Source organism: Bos mutus, chromosome 3 (assembly GCF_027580195.1).
Source record: "Bos mutus isolate GX-2022 chromosome 3, NWIPB_WYAK_1.1, whole genome shotgun sequence".
Lineage (NCBI taxonomy): Eukaryota > Metazoa > Chordata > Mammalia > Artiodactyla > Bovidae > Bos > Bos mutus.
In genome coordinates, this window is record NC_091619.1 from 90,937,243 (window position 1) to 90,956,260 (window position 19,018).

Here is a 19,018-nt window from a genome sequence, read left to right on the forward strand (position 1 = left end):
AGGACCTGGCTTCACCCACCAGTGGGCAGGCTACAGTCGTGGAGTTTTCTGGCCCATGGCTCCACCAGTGAGCCAGCACTAGCCCCAGGGCCACCTGGGGTTCTGTAATCAGCTGCCTTGTGACATGGCCCTGCCAACAAAGAGCCTGCAGCCTCCACATAAGGCAGGGCCTGGCAACATACTGGACTGGGGGCTGCCCAAGCCTGCCAGACTGTCCGCATAGCCTGCCAAATGGAAGGACCCACACAGCCCTCATGGGGGAAACCCTAGAACGTATAGCTTGAGTGACAAGAGGGGAGTGGGCTGCTGGGACACAGGACATTTCCTATAGAACGCCACTTCTCCAAGGTGTGGAAACAACTAACCTACCAGATACATGAACATACAAACAGCAATTTAAGCAAAGTGAGGTGACAGAGGAATAAGTTCAAGAGGAAGGATCAAGATAAAAGCTAAGGAGACACAACTAAGTGAAGTGGAGATAGGCAATCTACCCAAGAAGGAGTTCAGGATAGTGATAATAAATATGATCAAAGAACTAGGGAGAAGAATGGACATATGGAGTGAAAGTTAGAAGTTTTTAACAGAGTTAGATATAAAGAACAACCAGAGCTGAAAGATACAATAACTGAGATGAAACACACACTGCTGCTGCTGCTGCTAGGTCGCTTCAGTCGTGTCTGACTCTGCGACCCCATAGACGGCAGCCCACTAGGCTCCCCCGTCCCTGGGATTCTCCAGACAAGAACACTGGAGTGGGTTGTCATTTCCTTCTCCAATGCATAAAAGTGAAAAGTGACAGTGAAGTTGCTCAGTCGTGTCCGACTCTAGCGACCCCATGGACTGCAGCCTACCAGGCTGCTCCGCCCATGGGATTTTCCAGGCTGGAGTGGGGTGCCATTGCCTTCTCCGGAAACATACACTAGGGGAAATCAAAAGCAGACTAAACGATACAGAGGAACAGAGCAGTGAGCTGGAAGACAGGGTAGTAGAGATCACTGATGCTGAACAGAAAAAGAAAACAGAACGAAAAGACGTAAGGATGCTTTAAGAAACCTTTAGGACAACATCAAGCATACTAACACTGATACTATAGTTGTCCCAGAAGGAGAAGACAGAAAGGGGCAGAGAACACATTTGAAGAGACAGTAGCTGAAAACTTCTCTAATCTGGGAGAGGAAACAGTCATTCGAGTCCAGGAAGCACAGAGTCCCATACAGGATTAAACCAAACAGGAACATACCAAGACACACTGTAATTAAAACAGCAAAAATTAAAGATAAAGAGAGACTATTAAAAGCAGAAAGGGGGCAGGGGGAACACTTCCCTGGTGGTCCAGTGGTTAAGAATCTGCCTTCCAATGCAAGGAACATGGGTTCAATCCCTGGTCGGGGAACTAAGGTCCCACATGCCACAGGGCAACTAGGCCTGCGTGCCACAACCAGACAGCCCACGCGCTGCAATGAGAGGAAAGCCTGCATGCCACAACAAAGACCCAGCACAGCCCCAAAGAAACAAACCAGAAAGCGGAAAGGAAAAAGAAACAAACAGCACATGCAGGAACTCCCAAAAGTCTTTCAGCTGACTTTTCAACAGAAACTCTGCAGACCAGAAGGCAGTGATAATAATACATGAAAACTAATGAAAGGGGAAATCCTGCAACCAAGAATACGGTTCCCAGTAAGGCTCTCATTCAGATTTTATGCAGAGATCAAAAGCAAGAGTTCAGCGCCAGCAAACCAGCTTTACAAGACATGTTAAAGGAACTCTAAGTGAAAAAGAAAAGGCCACAAATGGAAACATGAAAATAACAGAACGAAAAAGCTCACCAGTAAAGGCAGATATACAATAAAAATCCACACACAAAGCTGGTAGGAAAGCTAAAAGAAAGAAGTGATAGAATCATCTTTATCCACAATAAAGAGTTACACAAATAAGTTACAAAAATAAGAGTTACACAAAACATTTAGATATAAAATATGATGTCAAAAACAGTCATTGTGATAGGATAAGAGTACAAAAGCAGGGTTGTTAAACTGTATTTGAAATTAAGCGATCAGCAACTTAATCACATATATAGAGAGGTTACTATATACAAACCTCCCAGTAACTATAAACCAAAAATCTGTAACAGATATGCACAAAAAAAGAAAAGAAAAGATGAAATTTTGCCATTTGCAGCAACATGGATATACTTCGGTATTATGCTGAGTGAAATAAGTCAGAGAAAGACAAGTACTTTGTAACATTACTTACTTGTGGAATTTAGAAAATAAACTAGTGAATATAACAAAAAACCAGATTTACAGATATGAAAAACTAAGTGGTTACCAGTGGGGGGAGGAAAGGGGGAGTGGCAAAATAGGGGTAAGGGATTAAGATGTACAACTAAAAATAAGCTACAAGGACTTACTGTACAACACTGGGAATATAGCCACAACCTAGTAATGGGGACAGCTGTGACCGAGGTTAGATTGTCAGGATGCTCTGGGCACACACAGGAAGGGCACACACTGACTCGGTCTCAGGGGTGGGGTGAGATGGATGCAGTCTGTCTGAAATCTGAGAGTTAGGCAGAAAATAACTGGAAGGATGGAGAGGAGGTTATGTTCCAGCAGAGGCAACTTCCTCAGGGTGACCTGTTAGGAGAGGTGGGGCTGAGAACACAAGCAGGGCCAGCTCCATCAGGGCCACACTGTGACATCAAGACATACGGACTGCTTTCCAAAGCAGTGGGAAACTACTGAGGAATTTCAAGCAGGGATATAATTAGACTTGTACATGAAAAGAATCACTGGGAAGGGAATGACTTGAGTCTTGAGGCAGGGGTGGGCCAGTTAGGAGGGGAGAAATAGACTCCACTTCTTGACAGAAGGTGCTACCTCCTTACAAAGCCATGGTCACCAGAAGGGAACAATGTGGTCTCCAGCAATAACTCATTATGTGTCAGGCCCCTTGCTGGCTAAAACAGAAGTCAAAGCTGGGAGTAGTGGAGGATGGAGGAAGGGATGACCCATTCTTCCAGGGAGACTCCATGAGCATGGCTTCATGGAAGGGGACATTAGAGCTGGACTAAAAAGAGCAATGTTGGCTTAAAACACTAAGATCATCGCATCTGGCCCCATCACTTTATGCCAAATAGAAGGGGGAAAAGTGGAAGCAGTGACAAATTTTATTTTCTTTATTTTCTTTATTTTCTTTATTTTCTTATTTCTCCAAAATCACTACTGACAGTGACTGCAGCCATGAAATTAAAAGATGCTTGCTCCTTGGAAGGAAAGCTATGAAAAACCTAGACAATATATTAAAAAGCAGAGACATCACTTTGCCAACAAAGATCCATATAGCCAAAGTTATGGTTTTTCCAGTAGTCATGTACAGATATGAGAGCTGGACCATAAAGAAGGCTGAGTGCTGAAGAATTGATGCTTTCAAATTGTGATGCTGGAGAAGACTCTTGACTCCTTTAGACTGCAAGGAGATCAAACCTAAAGTCAACCCTAAAGGAAATCAACCCTGAATATTCACTGGAAGGACTGAATTGAAACTAAAGCTCTGATACTTTTGCCACCTGATGCGAAAAGCCGACTCACTAGAAAAGACCCTGATGCTGGGAAAGATTGAAGGCAAAAGGAGAGGGGGGTGGCAGAGGATGAGATAATCAAATAGCATCACCAACTCAATGGACATGAATTTGAGCAAACTCCAGGAAACAGTGGAAGACAGGGTACCCTGGCATGTTGCAGTCCATGGGGTCACAACTTAGTGACTGAACAGAAACAATAACAAAAAGGACAAGGAAGAATTTGGCAGAGAATGTGTTGGAGCCAAGGGCATTTCAGTGATGGAGCACAGCATATACAAAGGACAGAGCCACAGTAAAGATCAGACATGTCCAAGACGAATGGGAGGCTTAGTGTGGCTGAAGCATGAGGAGTGAGGTAAGGAAGTGAGGGGCTGTGAGTGTGAATTCTTTTTTTTTTTTTTTCCCGCCTAACAACTTGGTATTGCACAAACAGTATGATATCAATAAAGGAAAAAAAGAAAAAGAAGTAAACATTTTCTTAAATCCCACTCTCCTGGCTCCCTAATACAAATGTGTTTATTTTCTCCTGTTCCCTTTCAGGGCCTATCTACACAAAGACATGTTTTTATATGGCTATAATCCTAGCACACAGTTAACCTAATATTTAACTGTTTTTCACTTAATATCATAGAGGAATAGCAAATAGCAAACGTAGAGGGTGTTTGGTCATAGCAAACACCCTCTTCCAACAACACAAGACTCTACACATGGACATCACAGATGGTCAACACTGAAATCAGATTGATTATGTTCTTTGCAGCCAAAGATGGAGAAGCTCTATACAGTCAGCAAAAACAAGACTGGGAGCTGACTGTGGCTCAGATCATGAACTCCTTATTGCCAAATTCAGACTTATATTGAAGAAGGTAGGGAAAACCACCAGATCATTCAGGTATGACCTAAATCAAATCCCTTATGATTATACAGTGGAAGTGAGAAATAGATTAAAGGGACTAGATCTGACAGACAGAGTGCCTGATGAACTATGGACGGAGGTTCATGACATTGACCAGGAGACAGGGATCAAGACCATCCCCAAGAAAAAGAAACGCAAAAAAGCAAAATGGCTATCTGAGGAGGCCTTACAAATAGCTGTAAAAAGAAAAGAAGTGAAAAGCAAAGGAGAAAAGGAAAGATATACCCATTTGAATGCAGAGTTTCAAAGAATAGCAAGGAGAGATAAGAAAGCCTTCCTCAGCAATCAGTGCAAAGAAATAGAGGAAAACAATAGAATGGGAAAGAGTAGAAATCTCTTCAAGAAAATTAGAGATACCAAGGGAACATTTCATGCAAAGATGGGATCAATAAAGGACAGAAATGGTATGGACCTAACAGAAGCAGAAGATATTAAGAAGAGGTGGCAAGAATACACAGAACTGTACAAAAAAGATCTTCACAATAATCACAATGGTGTGATCACTCAACCACAGCCAGACATCCTGGAATGTGAAGTCAAGTGAGCCTTGGGAAGCATCACTATGAACAAAGCTAGTGGAGGTGATGGAATTCCAGTTGAGCTATTTCAAATCCTACAAGATGATGCTGTGAAAGTCCTGCACTCAATATGCCAGCAAATTTGGAAAACTCACCAAGTGGCCACAGGACTGAAAAAGGTCAGTTTTCATTCCAATCCCATAGAAAGGCAATGCCAAAGAGTGCTCAAACTACTGCACAATTGCACTCATCTCACACACTAGTAAAGTAATGCTCAAAAGTCTCCAAGCCAGGCTTCAGCAATATGTGAACCGTGAACTTCCAGATGTTCAAGCTGGTTTTAGAAAAGGCAGAGGAATCAGAGATCAAATTGCCAACATCCACTAGATTGTCAAAAAAGCAAGAGAGTTCCAGAAAAATATCTATTTCTGCTTTATTGACTATGTCAAAGCCTTTGACTGTGTGGATCACAATAAACTGTGGAAAATTCTGAAAGAGATGGAAATACCAGACCACCTGACCTGCCTCCTGAGAAACCTGTATACAGGTCAGGAAGCAACAGTTAGAACTGGACATGGAACAACAGACTGGTTCCAAATAGGAAAAGGAGTATGTTAAGGCTGTATATTGTCACCCTGCTTATTTAACTTATATGCAGAGTACATCATGAGAAACGCTGGGCTGAAAGAAGCAAGAGCTGGAATCAAGATTGCCGGGAGAAATATCAATAACCTCACATATACAGATGACACCACCCTTCTGGCAGAAAGTGAAGAGGAACTAAAAAACCTCTTGATGAAAGTGAAAGAGGAGAGTGAAAAAGTTGGCCTAAAGCTCAAGAAAACTAAGATCATGGCATCTGGTTCCATCACTTCATGGCAAATAGATGGGGAAACAGTGGAAACAGTGGCTGACTTTATTTTGGGGGGCTCCAAAATCATTGCACATGGTGATTGCAGCCATGAAATTAAAAGACGCTTACTCCTTGGAAGGAAAGTTATGACCAACCTACACAGCATATTAAAAAGCACAGACATTACTTTGTCAACAAAGGTCCATCTAATCAAGGCTATGGTTTTTCCAGTAGTCATGTATGGATATGAGAGTTGGACTCTAAAGAAAGCTGAGTGCAGAATTGATGCTTTTGAACTGTGATATTGGAGAAGACTCTTGACAGTCCTTTGGACAGCAAGGAGATCCAACCAGTCCATCCTAAAGGAGATCAGTCCTGGGTGTTTATTGGAAGGACTGATGTTGAAGCTGAAACTCCAACACTTTGGCCACCTGATGTGAAGAGCTGACTCATTTGAAAAGACCCTGATGCTCGGAAAGACTGAGGGCAGGAGGAGAAGGGGATGACAGAGGACAAGATGGTTGGATGGCATCACCGACTCAATGGACATAAGTTTGGGTAAACTCCGCGAGTTGGTGATGACAGGGAGGCCTGGCGTGCTGCAGTTCATGCGGTCGCAAAGAGTCGGACACGACTGAACAACTGAACTGAACCAAAACTATCCATCTTCTGTGTGGAAGATGAGGATAACTTCTATTTCAAAGTTAAGGGGATCCAATCAGCTGATGCTTTACCAGTAGTTGAGTTCTGTACAAATGTGCCAGATGTGTGTGTGAGCCCCAACTGGACTGAGACTTAATACTTGTTTTTGCCATTCTACTCACCCCATAGACTCCTTCACAGCATGAACCCAAGACCAGAAGGAGGGGCGGGGAAAGTTGTAAATAGGAATGCTGAACACTCAGACAGGCCGGCAGGCGTAGCCCCGTTAAGGAACTGCCTGCACCCAAGGTGTACTGCCCAAGGGTACATTCACCTGATGTAAGCATGAAATATATACTTTTTAATCAAGTTTGAACAGAGGCTTTGGTCTTAAGAGCTCCTGCTATGGGGAACTTGCTATTCAACAGAGGTGAGTATTTCACTAAGGAATATAACAGTGGCAGCAGAGACATCACAGAGCAAGAGAGCAGAAACTCAGCTCCAACTGTGCGCTGGGTACTTTATCTATATTGTTACAGCTAATTCTTATAACATCCCCATGCTACAGGAATTATCCCCATTTTACAAAGGAACTCACAGACCAGAAAGACAAAAGAACTTGCCTATAGTCATAAAGTAAGGACATGGTGGAACCCAGATACCGAGTTCAGATACTCCTGATCATGTTTGCTGAATGAAAGCAGCGTATGTTTATGTGCGCTGCTGCTGCTGCTAAGTCGCTTCAGTTGCTGGCAGCCCCCAAATGCCTCTGTCGGATCAAATCACGGAGTAGAGGACCTGGGATCTGTTGGGTATTTACCAAATGGTTACTGAGCAAAGGATGGACCGTGTTGGCTAAGAAAACAGGCAGGTGTGTTGACATGAAGTGTGAGGAGGATTAAATGAGATAATACATTGGAAGAACTTTGTGACTGGCTCATTATCAGAGTTCAAATTCCAGCTGTCCAATAACTCACTGGGCAAGCCACTGGAAACACAGGTAAAATTAAACACAAACAAAAAACTCTTCCTGTTCAAAAACAACAGAATACGCTTCCTTTTCACATTATGGCAGTATTTTAAACAATACATTGCCAGAGCAGGGATGTTCTAACGATAAATTCTGTGTTCATTTCACTCAATGGAGAGGTTTCTATGCTCTGCACAATGTACAGAGCATCATCAGCACACAAGAGTCAACTGGTCAAAATAAATGCACACACATTCTTAATCTTCATTTGGCTCAAAGAATGGTGAAATAGAACTCCTTAAATCCAAGGGTATTATAACCCCTTTGTTGCACAAGGACTGTCAGAATCAGGCGGTAGCAGTTTACTCCTTGGAAAAATGAAGAGGATTTTTAAAGAAAGGATATTCCAGGAGAGAGAAGCATGTTTACAGCAAAGACGCGTGTTTCCCACCATTACCTGAAGAACCTGGAGCCAACAGGAACTGCCACCCGAACTTACTGCTGGAAAACTCTTTGTGGGGATTTGGCAATTCGGTTAAACAATTAAAACAAACAAAACCCAACACAAAAAAGCCTAAGAGGAACCACCTCTAAGAAAGAATTAAATTTTATTTCTGCTTCAACAATAAGTACATCTGAGTTATTTTCCAAGTCTTACCTCCTGATAATGTCCTTAAAACCGAAATTTTACAGCATCTTTAGTTATGGTCTTGGAAATCATTTGTTTAGCTTTAAAACCATGGTTTTAAGGCTCAAATCTTATAGCAATGGTGCTCAGGCACCTCATAATTAGTTTCATTAGTCACAGAATAGTGCCTACTGGCTACAGAGGCCCCAGTTTTTATGCTGATGAAACAGAGGCTTTTCACTCACCTAGAAGCTAGGTTTTGATCATTTTGCCTTCCAAGGCATCAAACATGTCTTCTAAGGCCTTCTCCACACACTGGAGAAACTCACGGGCATTGCGGCTTTGGTAGGCAGAGACGTTGCAGCCTATCCAGTTGTCCTGAACAGCGTACCCAATGCCAAAACCATCAGGGACCACGGGGGCAAAGCAGCCGATGTTCACTGCTGGGCTGCTCAGTGTGCTGGTGGACAGGATGTTGTGGTTTATCTGCCTGTATGCGGGGTCCAGGAACAGCTCGGGCACGCTGATCCCTCTGGCTGCTGCCAAGTACCGCAGAGCAAACAAGTGTCGATCAAAGCCCTGGCCTGTCAGAGACAAAATGGAAAACCAGACTCAGAACTGAAAGGGACCTCACTTAGTAACACCTCCCACCCAAGGTAGGAATATTCTTCACAGCATCCTCGAGAGGGGAAGAAGGGTTTGTTGACCTCTGCATTCACACCTCCACCTTGCTAAATTCTGGAGCAGTGCATTCTAGAATATTCCTTTTAAAAAAGCAGTGAACAGCTGAGCTAAAAATCAGCCTAAGATACACCTAATTTTTAAAATTCTGAGATTGAATCAGTTTAAACAGTCACGAAAAGTATGTGGAGAGCACACCATGGACTCAAAAACTAAGGGAAAACCAAAAGCCCAAATCAAGTACAAAGGACAAGATGGAGTCAGTGGAACAAAATGGAAAGGGTATTTGACCAGGTTCTAATCTCAGCTTTCCTGCTAATTTGCTGTGTGATCCTGGGCCAGTGGTCTCAGCTTCCGACCTATAAAATAGAGAAGGCTGAGACCAGAATGATCTTGGAGGTCCCTTTTAGTTCCAGGACTTTGCCATATGAAAGGACTGGACTATGTGATCCCTCAGGTCCTTCCTAGGTCTTGAATCTCATCAGAAAGGAGCAAAATGATGCCACTTAGGTAGGGAAGAGCTTCTGAGATGGCCTATTTACACGCAGCCATCACACTACAACTGGGCTGAAGTAAGAGGGGCTGTGGGCTTAGAAATCCTGCATTGTCAAAAATGAGGCTGAAGACCAATAAATAATAGGAAGAGAGTATGTGACACAGCTGAAAATGACCTTAAATGAGGATGATGCATTTAAGTCAGATGCATCGCCCCATTCCTGCTCAGAGGGAGAGAATGGTCTGTCCCTAGTGGCTAGTCTGGCTGTTCAGACTGCTAAGGAAAAAATAATAATCAGTTGGCAGATGGATTAAGCCTAGAGAAGGGTGGAAATCAGAATAGTACTGAGGCATACCCCAGAGCTGAGGGCAACAAGACCAAACGGCATGCTCCCCAACCCCGTCTCACCCATTGCTGCTTCTCTGGTCAGCTGGTTGTGGTATGTGGAGCACTTGGCCATCATCTGCTGAAGCTCTCCAGCGCTATGCTTGGAAGGCTCCCTGACAAAGGCCTCGGAGCACGTCTTTGTGAAGATGGAGGCCGGGCGGATGGTCTCGGTGCGGCCGTGCTTGAATGCTGCAGTGCTACAGGACTCATAGGTGGCCACCGTCTGCCCGTACTGCCGCAGGAAGGCCATCTGGAAGGCCAGCTGAGCCATCGAGTCAGGGCTCAGCTTCTGCTTCTTCAGGAATTCTCTGCCTCCTCTCTGAAACCGGATGTAGTCGATGGTGAGGCTTTTCACGGTGGCATCAAATTTTTCCTTAGCAGCGCTAATGCCAGTCTTTAAAGCATCGCTCAGCTTGAAGTTGAGTTTTTGTACGGCCACAGAAGAGTCAGTGCTGGCCGGCTGGCTCTGGGGAGTGATGGCAGGGGCCTGAGTGCTATCTTTAAACACTTCATTAAAAAACCTGAGCACTGCAACACCATCGCCCCAGGCATGCTCAAAGTGGATGGCAGCAGTGCCATCCTTGGCTATAATGAGGTTAAAGGATTTGTCAAACCAGCGGTTCGTGCCGTCACCATGCAGCATGCTGTGGGACAGGTGGACAAAGTCCCTAATGGGGAAGTCATCTAGGCAGAGACAGAACACAGCCGAGTCCACTTTCTCCAGGGTCGCCTCGTTGCCACCACTCACCAGCTTCTGTCTGAGCTCTGCCCAGATGTCCCGGTTCTCACTAGTCAGATACGAAAGCGGAAACTCGGGGGCTGGGCTATTGTCTGACAGAATGTACTTCAGATGAGCCTGGATTTCAGAGGCACTCACAATGTTCCCATCTTGATCCAGGACATCAAAGATGTAGAAATGTCCTTTTCTTAGGACCAGGAGGTGTCTGGCCTTGTCATCGGTGAAGAGTTCATCTCGATGGGGTCTGGGTAAACGAGTTGAATTGAAAAGCCGATAATACTGGGACATGTCCAGGGGATATGCATTGACCAAGTAGGCGCCATACCAAGATAGGAAGGAAGGCACAAAGCGTATGAATCTCTTGAAGGTATCGGTATCACTTTTGGCAGGGTTCAAATGGAACACTTCTGGCTCCAGAAGGTCAGCCCGAAGTGTCTTCAGAAACCGGATGGCAGAGACAGTCATGTTGGTGGCCCGGGTGAGCTGGTCATTATACTCGGACTTTGGATCAGGGTTGAATGAGATAAACGGATTAAAGTTCAGGACAACAGGATCTCGAGCAGTTAAATACATATCAAACCAGGGGCCTAAAAAATAAAAGTGAACAATAAAGAGTTCCTAAAGACAGAATGTGAGAAAAAAAAAAAAAAATCAAGCATATTCAGAAGAAATGACGATCACTTTCAGAGGGTGGAATTTTCTGATTTTTTTTTTTTTTTTTGCTTTGCAATAATTCAAAAACATTAAATGGGAATATATAATATGTCGTCTTTTGCATCTGACTTCTATCACTTATGGGCTTCCCAGTGGCTCTAGTGGTAAAGAACCCACCTGCCAATGTAGGAGACACAAGAGATGCAGGTTCGATCCCTGGGTCAGGAAGATCCACTGCAGTACAAAAAAACAACCCACTCTAGTATTCTTGCCTGGAAAATTTCTTGAACAGAGGAGCCTGGCGGGCTACAGTCCATGTGGCTGCAAAGAGTCAGCACGACTAAGCAATTGAACACACACTCTATCACTTATAATAATGTATTGGAAATTCATCCACACTGTGGCATGTATCAGTTCTTCATTTCTTTTTATTGGTAAGTAATGTTCCAGTAATATACTGTATCTTGTTTATCCATTCACCTGTACATGGACATTTGTTTCCACTTGTTGCTTATTATAATGCTAGTGCTTTCTTTGTGTGAGGACATTATGTTCTCAGTTCTCTTGGAAGATATAGCTAGGATAGGGATTGCTGGGTCATATGGGAAGTCTACTCTAACCCTTTGCTTTTTGACTGAGAATGAAGTATCGTTGATTTACAGTGCTGTGTCAGTTCAGGTGTAGAGCAAAGTGATTCAGTTACACATATACCTAGTCTTTTTCAGACACTTACCCATTTTAGATTATTACAAGATACTGAATATAGTTCCTTGTGCTATACAGTAGGTCCTTGCTGTTTGTCTATCTTAGATATATTGGTATCTGCTAATCCCAAACTCCTAATTTATCTCTCCCCCACCACCTTTCCCCTTTCGGCAATCTTAAGTTTATTTTCATGTCTGTGAGTCTGTCTCAAACACGTTTTAGAAATAAGCTCATCGGTATATTTTAGATTCCACATGTGGTACCATATGATGGTTATCTTTCTCTGACTTACTTCAGTATATGTGCTAATCTCTACGTCCATCCACGTTGCTGCAAATGGCATTATTTCATTTTTTGATAGCTGAGGAATATTCCATTGTGTGTCTGTGTGTGTGTATATATATACACCCCCCACATCTTCTTTACCCATTCACCTATCATGGACATTTATGCCGCTTTCATGTCTTGGCTACTGTAAATAGTGCAGTTATGAACACTGGGGAGCATGTACCTTTATGAAGTAGAGTTTTTCTCCAGATATATGCCCATATATATGCATATATGCTGGATCATATACCGTTCCCCATAGTGGCTGCACCAATTTACATTCCTACCAATAGTGTAGGAGGGCTCCCTTTTCTCCACACCCTCTTTGGCATTTATTATTTGTAGATCTTTCTAATGATAACTATTTTGATTGGCGTGAGGCAATACCCCATATTTTTTTTCTCAAATAATTAGCGATATTGAGCATCTCTTCATGTGCCCACTGGCTATCTCTATATGTCTTCTTTGGTGAGATGTTTATTTAGGTCTTCTTCCCATTTTTTTGATTGGGCTGTTTGTTTTTTTATATTGAACTGTAGGAGCTGTTTGTACATTTTGGAGACTAATCTCTGTTGGTTACATCATTTGCAAATATTTTCTCTCATTTCACAGGTTGTCTTTTTGTTTTGTTTATGGTTTCCTTTGCTGTGCTTTTAAAGCTTTTTAAGTTTAATTAGGTCCCATTCATTTATTTTTGCCTGTATTTCCATTACTCTAGGAGACAGACCTAAAAAAAAACTTTGCTATGGTTCATGTCAAAGAGTATTCTCCTTATGTTTTTCTCTAGTAGCTTTATTGTAACTGATCTTATACTTAGGTCTTTAATCATTTTGAGTTATTTTTGTATATGGTATTAGAGAATGTTCTAACTTCGTTGTTTTACATGTAGTTGTCCCGTTTTCCCAGCACTACTTATTAAAGAGACTGTCTTGTCTCCACTGTATATTCTTGCCTATTTTGTGATAGATTAATTGACCATAGGTGTGTGGATTTATTTCTGGGCTCTCTATTCTGTTCCACTGATACATATGTCTGTTTTTGTGCCAATACCATCAATCATGTGCACACCCTTTGTTCAGCCTGGCCATACTCCAAGCCCTTTGGGCTGTCTCCCCACAGCCAAACCACATCCTATCCCCGTGTCTGCCCTCTGAAACCTAAGTTTCAGCACTCAGTTGCTGCACACACCAGCAGGCAGGTGTCTTGGGCTCAGAAGTGAGACAATATGGCCTGGACCATCTGTGGGTCTCTCTCCTCTGCAGGGTGGCAAACCAGCTCCTACACTCTCCTCTCCAGCCTCTGAAGCTCCCTATCTGTCCTGGTGGATCTCATACTCAGTGAAGGAGGTTGACAGGTGAGGGAAGAGGTCATCTTTCACAGCTCCCTCCCAGGAGCGCAGGTCCTGTCCCACTTACTCCTCTCCCTTTTCCCTTCATCCTACCCAGTTAAGTGGGGACCTTCCTTGCAGCTTTGGTTGTATGGGATCTTCTGCAAGCTTTCAGTCCACATGTAGAAATATTTCTGACATATCAGTGGGAGGAGGTGAATTCCATGCCCTTCTACTCCACCATCTTGAACCAGAACTCTATGTTTAATCTTTTGAGGAATTGCCCAGGTGTCTTCCAAAGTGGCTGCACCATTACCACCAGCAGTGTACAAGGGTTTCAATTTCTCCACATCCTCAGCAACATTTGTTACCACTCAGTTCAGTTCAGTTGCACAATTATTTCTGACTCTTCCCGACCCACTGGACTGCAGCATGCCAGGTTTCCCTGTCCATCACCAACTTCTGGAGCTTTCTCAACTCATGTCCATTGAGTCAGTGATGCCATCCAACCATCTTGTGCTCTGTCCTCCCCTTCTCCTCCTGCTTTCAATCTTTCCCAACATCAGGGTCTTTTCCAATGAGTCAGCTCTTCACATCAGATAGCCAAAGTATTGGAGTTTCAGCTTCACCATCAGTCTTTCTAATGAATATTCAGGACTGATTTCCTTTAGGATGGACTGGTTGCATCTTCTTGCAGTGCAGGGGCCTCTCAAGAGTCTTCTCCAGCACCACAGTTGAAAAGCATCAATTCTTCAGTGCTCAGCCTTCTTTATGGTCCAACTCTCACATCCATACATGACTACTTGGAAAACCATAGCTTTGAGACAAACTTTTGTTAGTAAAGTAATGTCTCTGGTTTTTAATATGCTGTCAAGCTTTTCCTCCAAGGAGTAAGCATCTTTTAACTTCATGGCTGCAGTCACCATCTGCAGTAATTTTGGAGCCCAAGAAAATAAAGTCTTTCACTGTTTCCACTGTTTTTCCATCTATGTGCCATGAAGGGATGGGACCAGATGCCATGATCTTCATTTTTTGAATATTGAGTTTTAAGCCAGCTTTTTCACTCTCCTCTTTCACTTTCATCAAGAGGCTCTTTAGTTCTTCTTCACTTTCTGCCATAAGGGTAGTGCCATCTGCATATCTCAGGTTATTGATATTTCTCCTGGCAATCTTGATTCCAGCTTGTGCTTCTTCCAGCCTAGCATTTCTCATGATGTACTCTGCATATAAGTTAAATAAGCAGGGTGACAATATACCACCTTGACGTACTCCTTTTCCTATTTGGAACCAGTCTGTTGTTCCATGTCCAGTTCTAACTGTTGCTTCTTGACCTGCATACAGATTTCTCAGGAGGCACGTCAGGTGGTCTGGTATTTCAATCTCTTTCAGAACTCTCCACAGTTTGTTGTGATCCACACAACAATTTATTCAGTGTAGTCAATAAAACAGAAGTAGATGTTTTTCTGAAACTCTCTTGCTTTTTTGATGATCCAATGGATAATGGCAATTTGATCTCTGGTTCCTCTGCCTTTTCTAAATCCAGCTTGGACATCTGGAAGTTCTTGGTTCACGTACTGTTGAAGCCTGGCTTGGAGAATCTTGAGCATGACTTTGCTAGCGTGTGAGATGAATGCAATTGTGCAGTAATTTGCATGTTCTTTGGCATTGACCTTCTTTAGGATTGGAATGAAAACTGACCTTTTCCAGTCCTGTGGCCACTGATAAGTTTTCCAAATTTGCTGCCATTCTGAGTGCAGCACTTTTGCAGCATTATCTTTTAGGATTTGAAACAGCTCAACTGGAATTCCATCACCTCCACTAGCTATGTTCGTAGTGATGTTTCCTCAGTCCCATTTGATTTCATATTCCAGGATGTCTGGCTCTAGGTGAGTGATCACACCACCGTGGTTATCTGGGTCATGAAGATCTTTTTTGTACACTTCTTCTGTGTATTCTTGCCACCTCTTCTTAATATCTTCTGCTTCTGTTATGTCCATACTGTTTCTGTCCTTTTTTGTGCCCATCTTTGCATGAGGTATCCCCTTGGTATTTCTAATTTTTTTGAAGAGATCTCCAGGCTTTCCCATTCTATTGTTTTCCTCTATTTCTTTGCATTGATTGCTGAGGAAGGCTTTCTTATCTCTCCTTGCTATTCTTTGGAACTCTCCATTCAGATAATATATCTTTCCCTTTTTTCCTCTGCCTTTCACTTCTCTTCTTTTCTCAGCTATTTGTAAGGCCTCCTCAGACAACCATTTTGCCTTTTTGCATTTCTTTTTCTTGGGGATGGTCTTGATCACTGCCTCCCGTACAATGTCACAAACCTCCATCCATAGTTCTTCTGGCACTCTGTGTATCAGATCTAATACCTTAAACCTATTTGTCACTTCCACTGTATAATCATAAGGGATTTGATTTAGGTCATATCTGAATGGTCTAGTGGTTTTCCCTACTTTCTTCAATTCAAATCCAAATTTGGCAATAAGGAGTTCATGATCTGAGCCACAGGCAGCTTTTGACCTTGTTTTTGCTGACTGTATAGAGCTTCTCCATCTTTGGCTGCAAAGAATATAATTAGTCTGATTTCAGTATTGACCATGTGGTGATGTCCATGTGTAGAGTCATCTCTAGTGTTGTTGTTAACATGACTATCAGTCTTATTTGATTGGAGCCGTTCTAGTGGATAACCATCACTGTGGTTTTGACTTACATTTCTCTAATATTTATTAATTGCTTTTTCCTCTTCATTCTGTTTTCCTCCTTAACACTTACAGAAATAAAAAACAGTAATTCCTCACTTGCATTCAGACTGAAACAGAACAGTTTTTAATCCCCACCCCTCCTGTGCTTCACCTCCTTTCAGGGACAATATCCATACTTGACTGTCTCCCTAAAATGACAGAAAAGTTTTCACCATCATTCTGTGTACTATGTACACTACTCCCTCTTTTAGGAAATACTTGAAAGGCAATTAGAAATAACTCAGTGCATATGAGCCACTCAAACTAGCCCTCTGTATTCCTGTGGATGCTTGTAAAAATTCCAGAAACAGTATCTTATTAGAAAACATGTTTTCAAGGGAAGTTCCTGGTTGGATTAGCAAGCATGGGTGAACTCTACAAATATGGGGTATCTTCAATGGGAAGAAGTAGTTTTTATACATAAAGCATTGGGGAAGGATTAATAGGCAAAAATTTATCTATTATTCATTTGTTGATCCATTAATTCCATTTCATTCCTTGAGAATCAGTGCCATGCCAGGCCCTCAGCCTGGGGACAGAGCATGGATTTCAATTCAGAAGAACTCTGGCGAAGGAGATAAACAGAATTAAAATAGAATGCAATTCATTAAAATGGGGGTAAGATACATTTGATGAAAGAAGACATGAATTTATGCTTCTGATCCCCTGAGTAAAAGAATTTTAAAAAGACATAAGCCAATAAGGCAAAGAGAATGAGAGAGAAGAAAAGAACAAATATTGGAAAGTATAAAATTATCTAGCAGAGTCAGAGAAAGCCAACCCTAAGCTTGCAGCAAAGAAAGCCAGGAAACAATATGACTTAAACAGCAGAACCCCCAGATGGCTCAGGATGTAGTAGCCTAGGTACACTGGTTGAAAGGCTGTTTAATTAGAACCCCACCCCCTAGATTCCCTCCCTATTCCAGTAGAAGATTTAAGTTTTATTCACTGGAGAAAGTAAAATTGGGAGATGTAAGTCATAGATGAGAACTCAAGTCTTCTTTCCTTAATCTCACTCCTGCAACAGCAGCAACCAGGAATATACCTTTTGGCAGTTAACTGGAAAAGCCTTCCCTAAGAAGTCTAAATAACCCAAAGACACCAACATTAGGGGCGCCCCGAGGAAGTGGTTTAGCCGATGACATTACAGTGAAGCTGTGACGGACAAGCCCACTCTCATTTATAGAAATTCCCATAACTTTTAATATCTCATTCAGCTCTAAGTCAACAGAGAAGGATTACGAAAGATCTGAAGAAAGAAAAGAGGGTAAAACAAACAGGAAAAAAAGCAAAAAGACCATTAAAGAAGATGAGAAATTAAAAAAAAAATTCCCAGATAAATTATTAGGCACATAGAAAGCAAAACAGAAGAAGGTATAATTATTAATTATAGAGAAAACAAAGTTAGTATGGAAAAGGCAAAACAATTCCAGTGTGCTACACAACTCAGCTGACAAACAGGGTTTGCATGATTATAACAGTATAAACGCCAGGTAGCTTCCCTAGTGGCACAGTCGGTAACGAATCTGCCTGCATTGCAAGAGACCTGCATTCGATCCCTGGGTTGGGAAGATCCCCTGAAGAAGGGGATAGCCACTCCAGTATCCTTGTCTGAAGAATCCCACGATAGAGGAGCCTGGTGGGCTACAGTCCATGGGATCACAAAGAGTTGGACACGACTGAGCGACTAAGCACAGCATAGCATACTGTGACAATAAGGGGATGGAAATGTGGTGAGGATACAAGAGACCGACAAATCCTACTCTTTTATAGTGAGACATCTATAGATAATGCCTAAAACTAAAAAAGATGCACTGATATGAGTAAGTAATTTAGAGAATGGGGCAAAATGAGAAGTGAGAAATTAAGTCAAGGTCAGGAAACTGTGGCTTCTCATAACAAGCATGAGAAAACTATTTGATTCTTTAAATGATATGCATGTATGACCTTACTACAAACATAAACTGAGTTAAAAGAAGCGCAGTGGGAACAGAAGTGGAAGCAACCAACTCTGAAAGGGAAGGGCTGAAAGGTTTTATAGAAAAATCATCCTACCCAGATCTGGTCTTTTCTGCTTTTTTCAAATTGAGATGTAACTGACATATAACATTATATTAGCTTCAAGTGTACAACATAATGATTCGGTATTTGTATATATGTAAAATGCTCAGCACATCCATCACCATACACACTTATAAAAATTTTTTCCTTATTAGAAGTTTTAATATCCATACTCACAGCAACTTTCAAATACACAATACAGTACCAACTACAGTCACCCAGGTGTATATTGCATCCCCAGGACTTACTTATGTTATAACTGAAAGTCTGTACCTTTTGATCCTCTTCTCCATTTTGCAGCCCCTACTCCCAGCCTCTGACAACCATCTTAACGGGTCCAAAGGAAGAATTTGCCAGGCAAAAAAAGGTGGTGGGAACAACATGGATTAAGGCCCAGGAGAATGAAAAGACTAAGGGGTCGAGGGAAGAAGCTACTCAGTTTTGCTGAAGCATGGGTGTGTCAGGGAGGATGGTGAAATGAGGCTGGAGCGGGCAGCTGGGCCAGACAACGAAGGACCTAGAATGATACATACAGGACACAGGACTAAATCCTGCATCCTTTTCAGACAGAACCAATGATGAGGTTCTGTCCTGATCCTATCTACAGAGCAGGTAAGCCACTGCTCTTGACAACAGACTCCAGACAACACCTCAGTGGAGGAAGAACTCACTCAGCCTTAATGTTCACCTCAGGAAGACAGGATGAGACAACACTTCACAAACGTTTTTGGTCTCACCAAAAATACCTGTGAGACCAAAACAGGAGAGAAGATGACCTGCTTTCCAT

At 42.5% G+C, this 19,018-nt stretch overlaps 1 protein-coding gene across 4 annotated transcripts in view; it reads right to left on the bottom strand.

Moving 5' to 3' along the window:
• The window catches only part of CPT2 (carnitine palmitoyltransferase 2), a 41,808-nt gene that overhangs the window by 9,695 nt on the left and 13,095 nt on the right, over nt 1-19,018 (bottom strand). For 2 of the 4 annotated variants that reach the window (XM_070368033.1, XM_070368032.1), the window contains exons 4-5: nt 9,699-11,003; nt 8,359-8,697 (exon numbers count right to left, since the gene is read on the bottom strand). In XM_070368033.1, coding sequence (XP_070224134.1) covers nt 8,366-8,697; nt 9,699-11,003 — 1,637 coding nt within the window. In that variant the 3' untranslated portion in view covers nt 8,359-8,365. Of the gene's footprint in view, nt 1-8,076; nt 8,698-9,698; nt 11,004-19,018 lie in introns of those variants that run through there. The other 2 variants (XM_005911387.3, XM_070368034.1) reach the window with 1 other exon arrangement.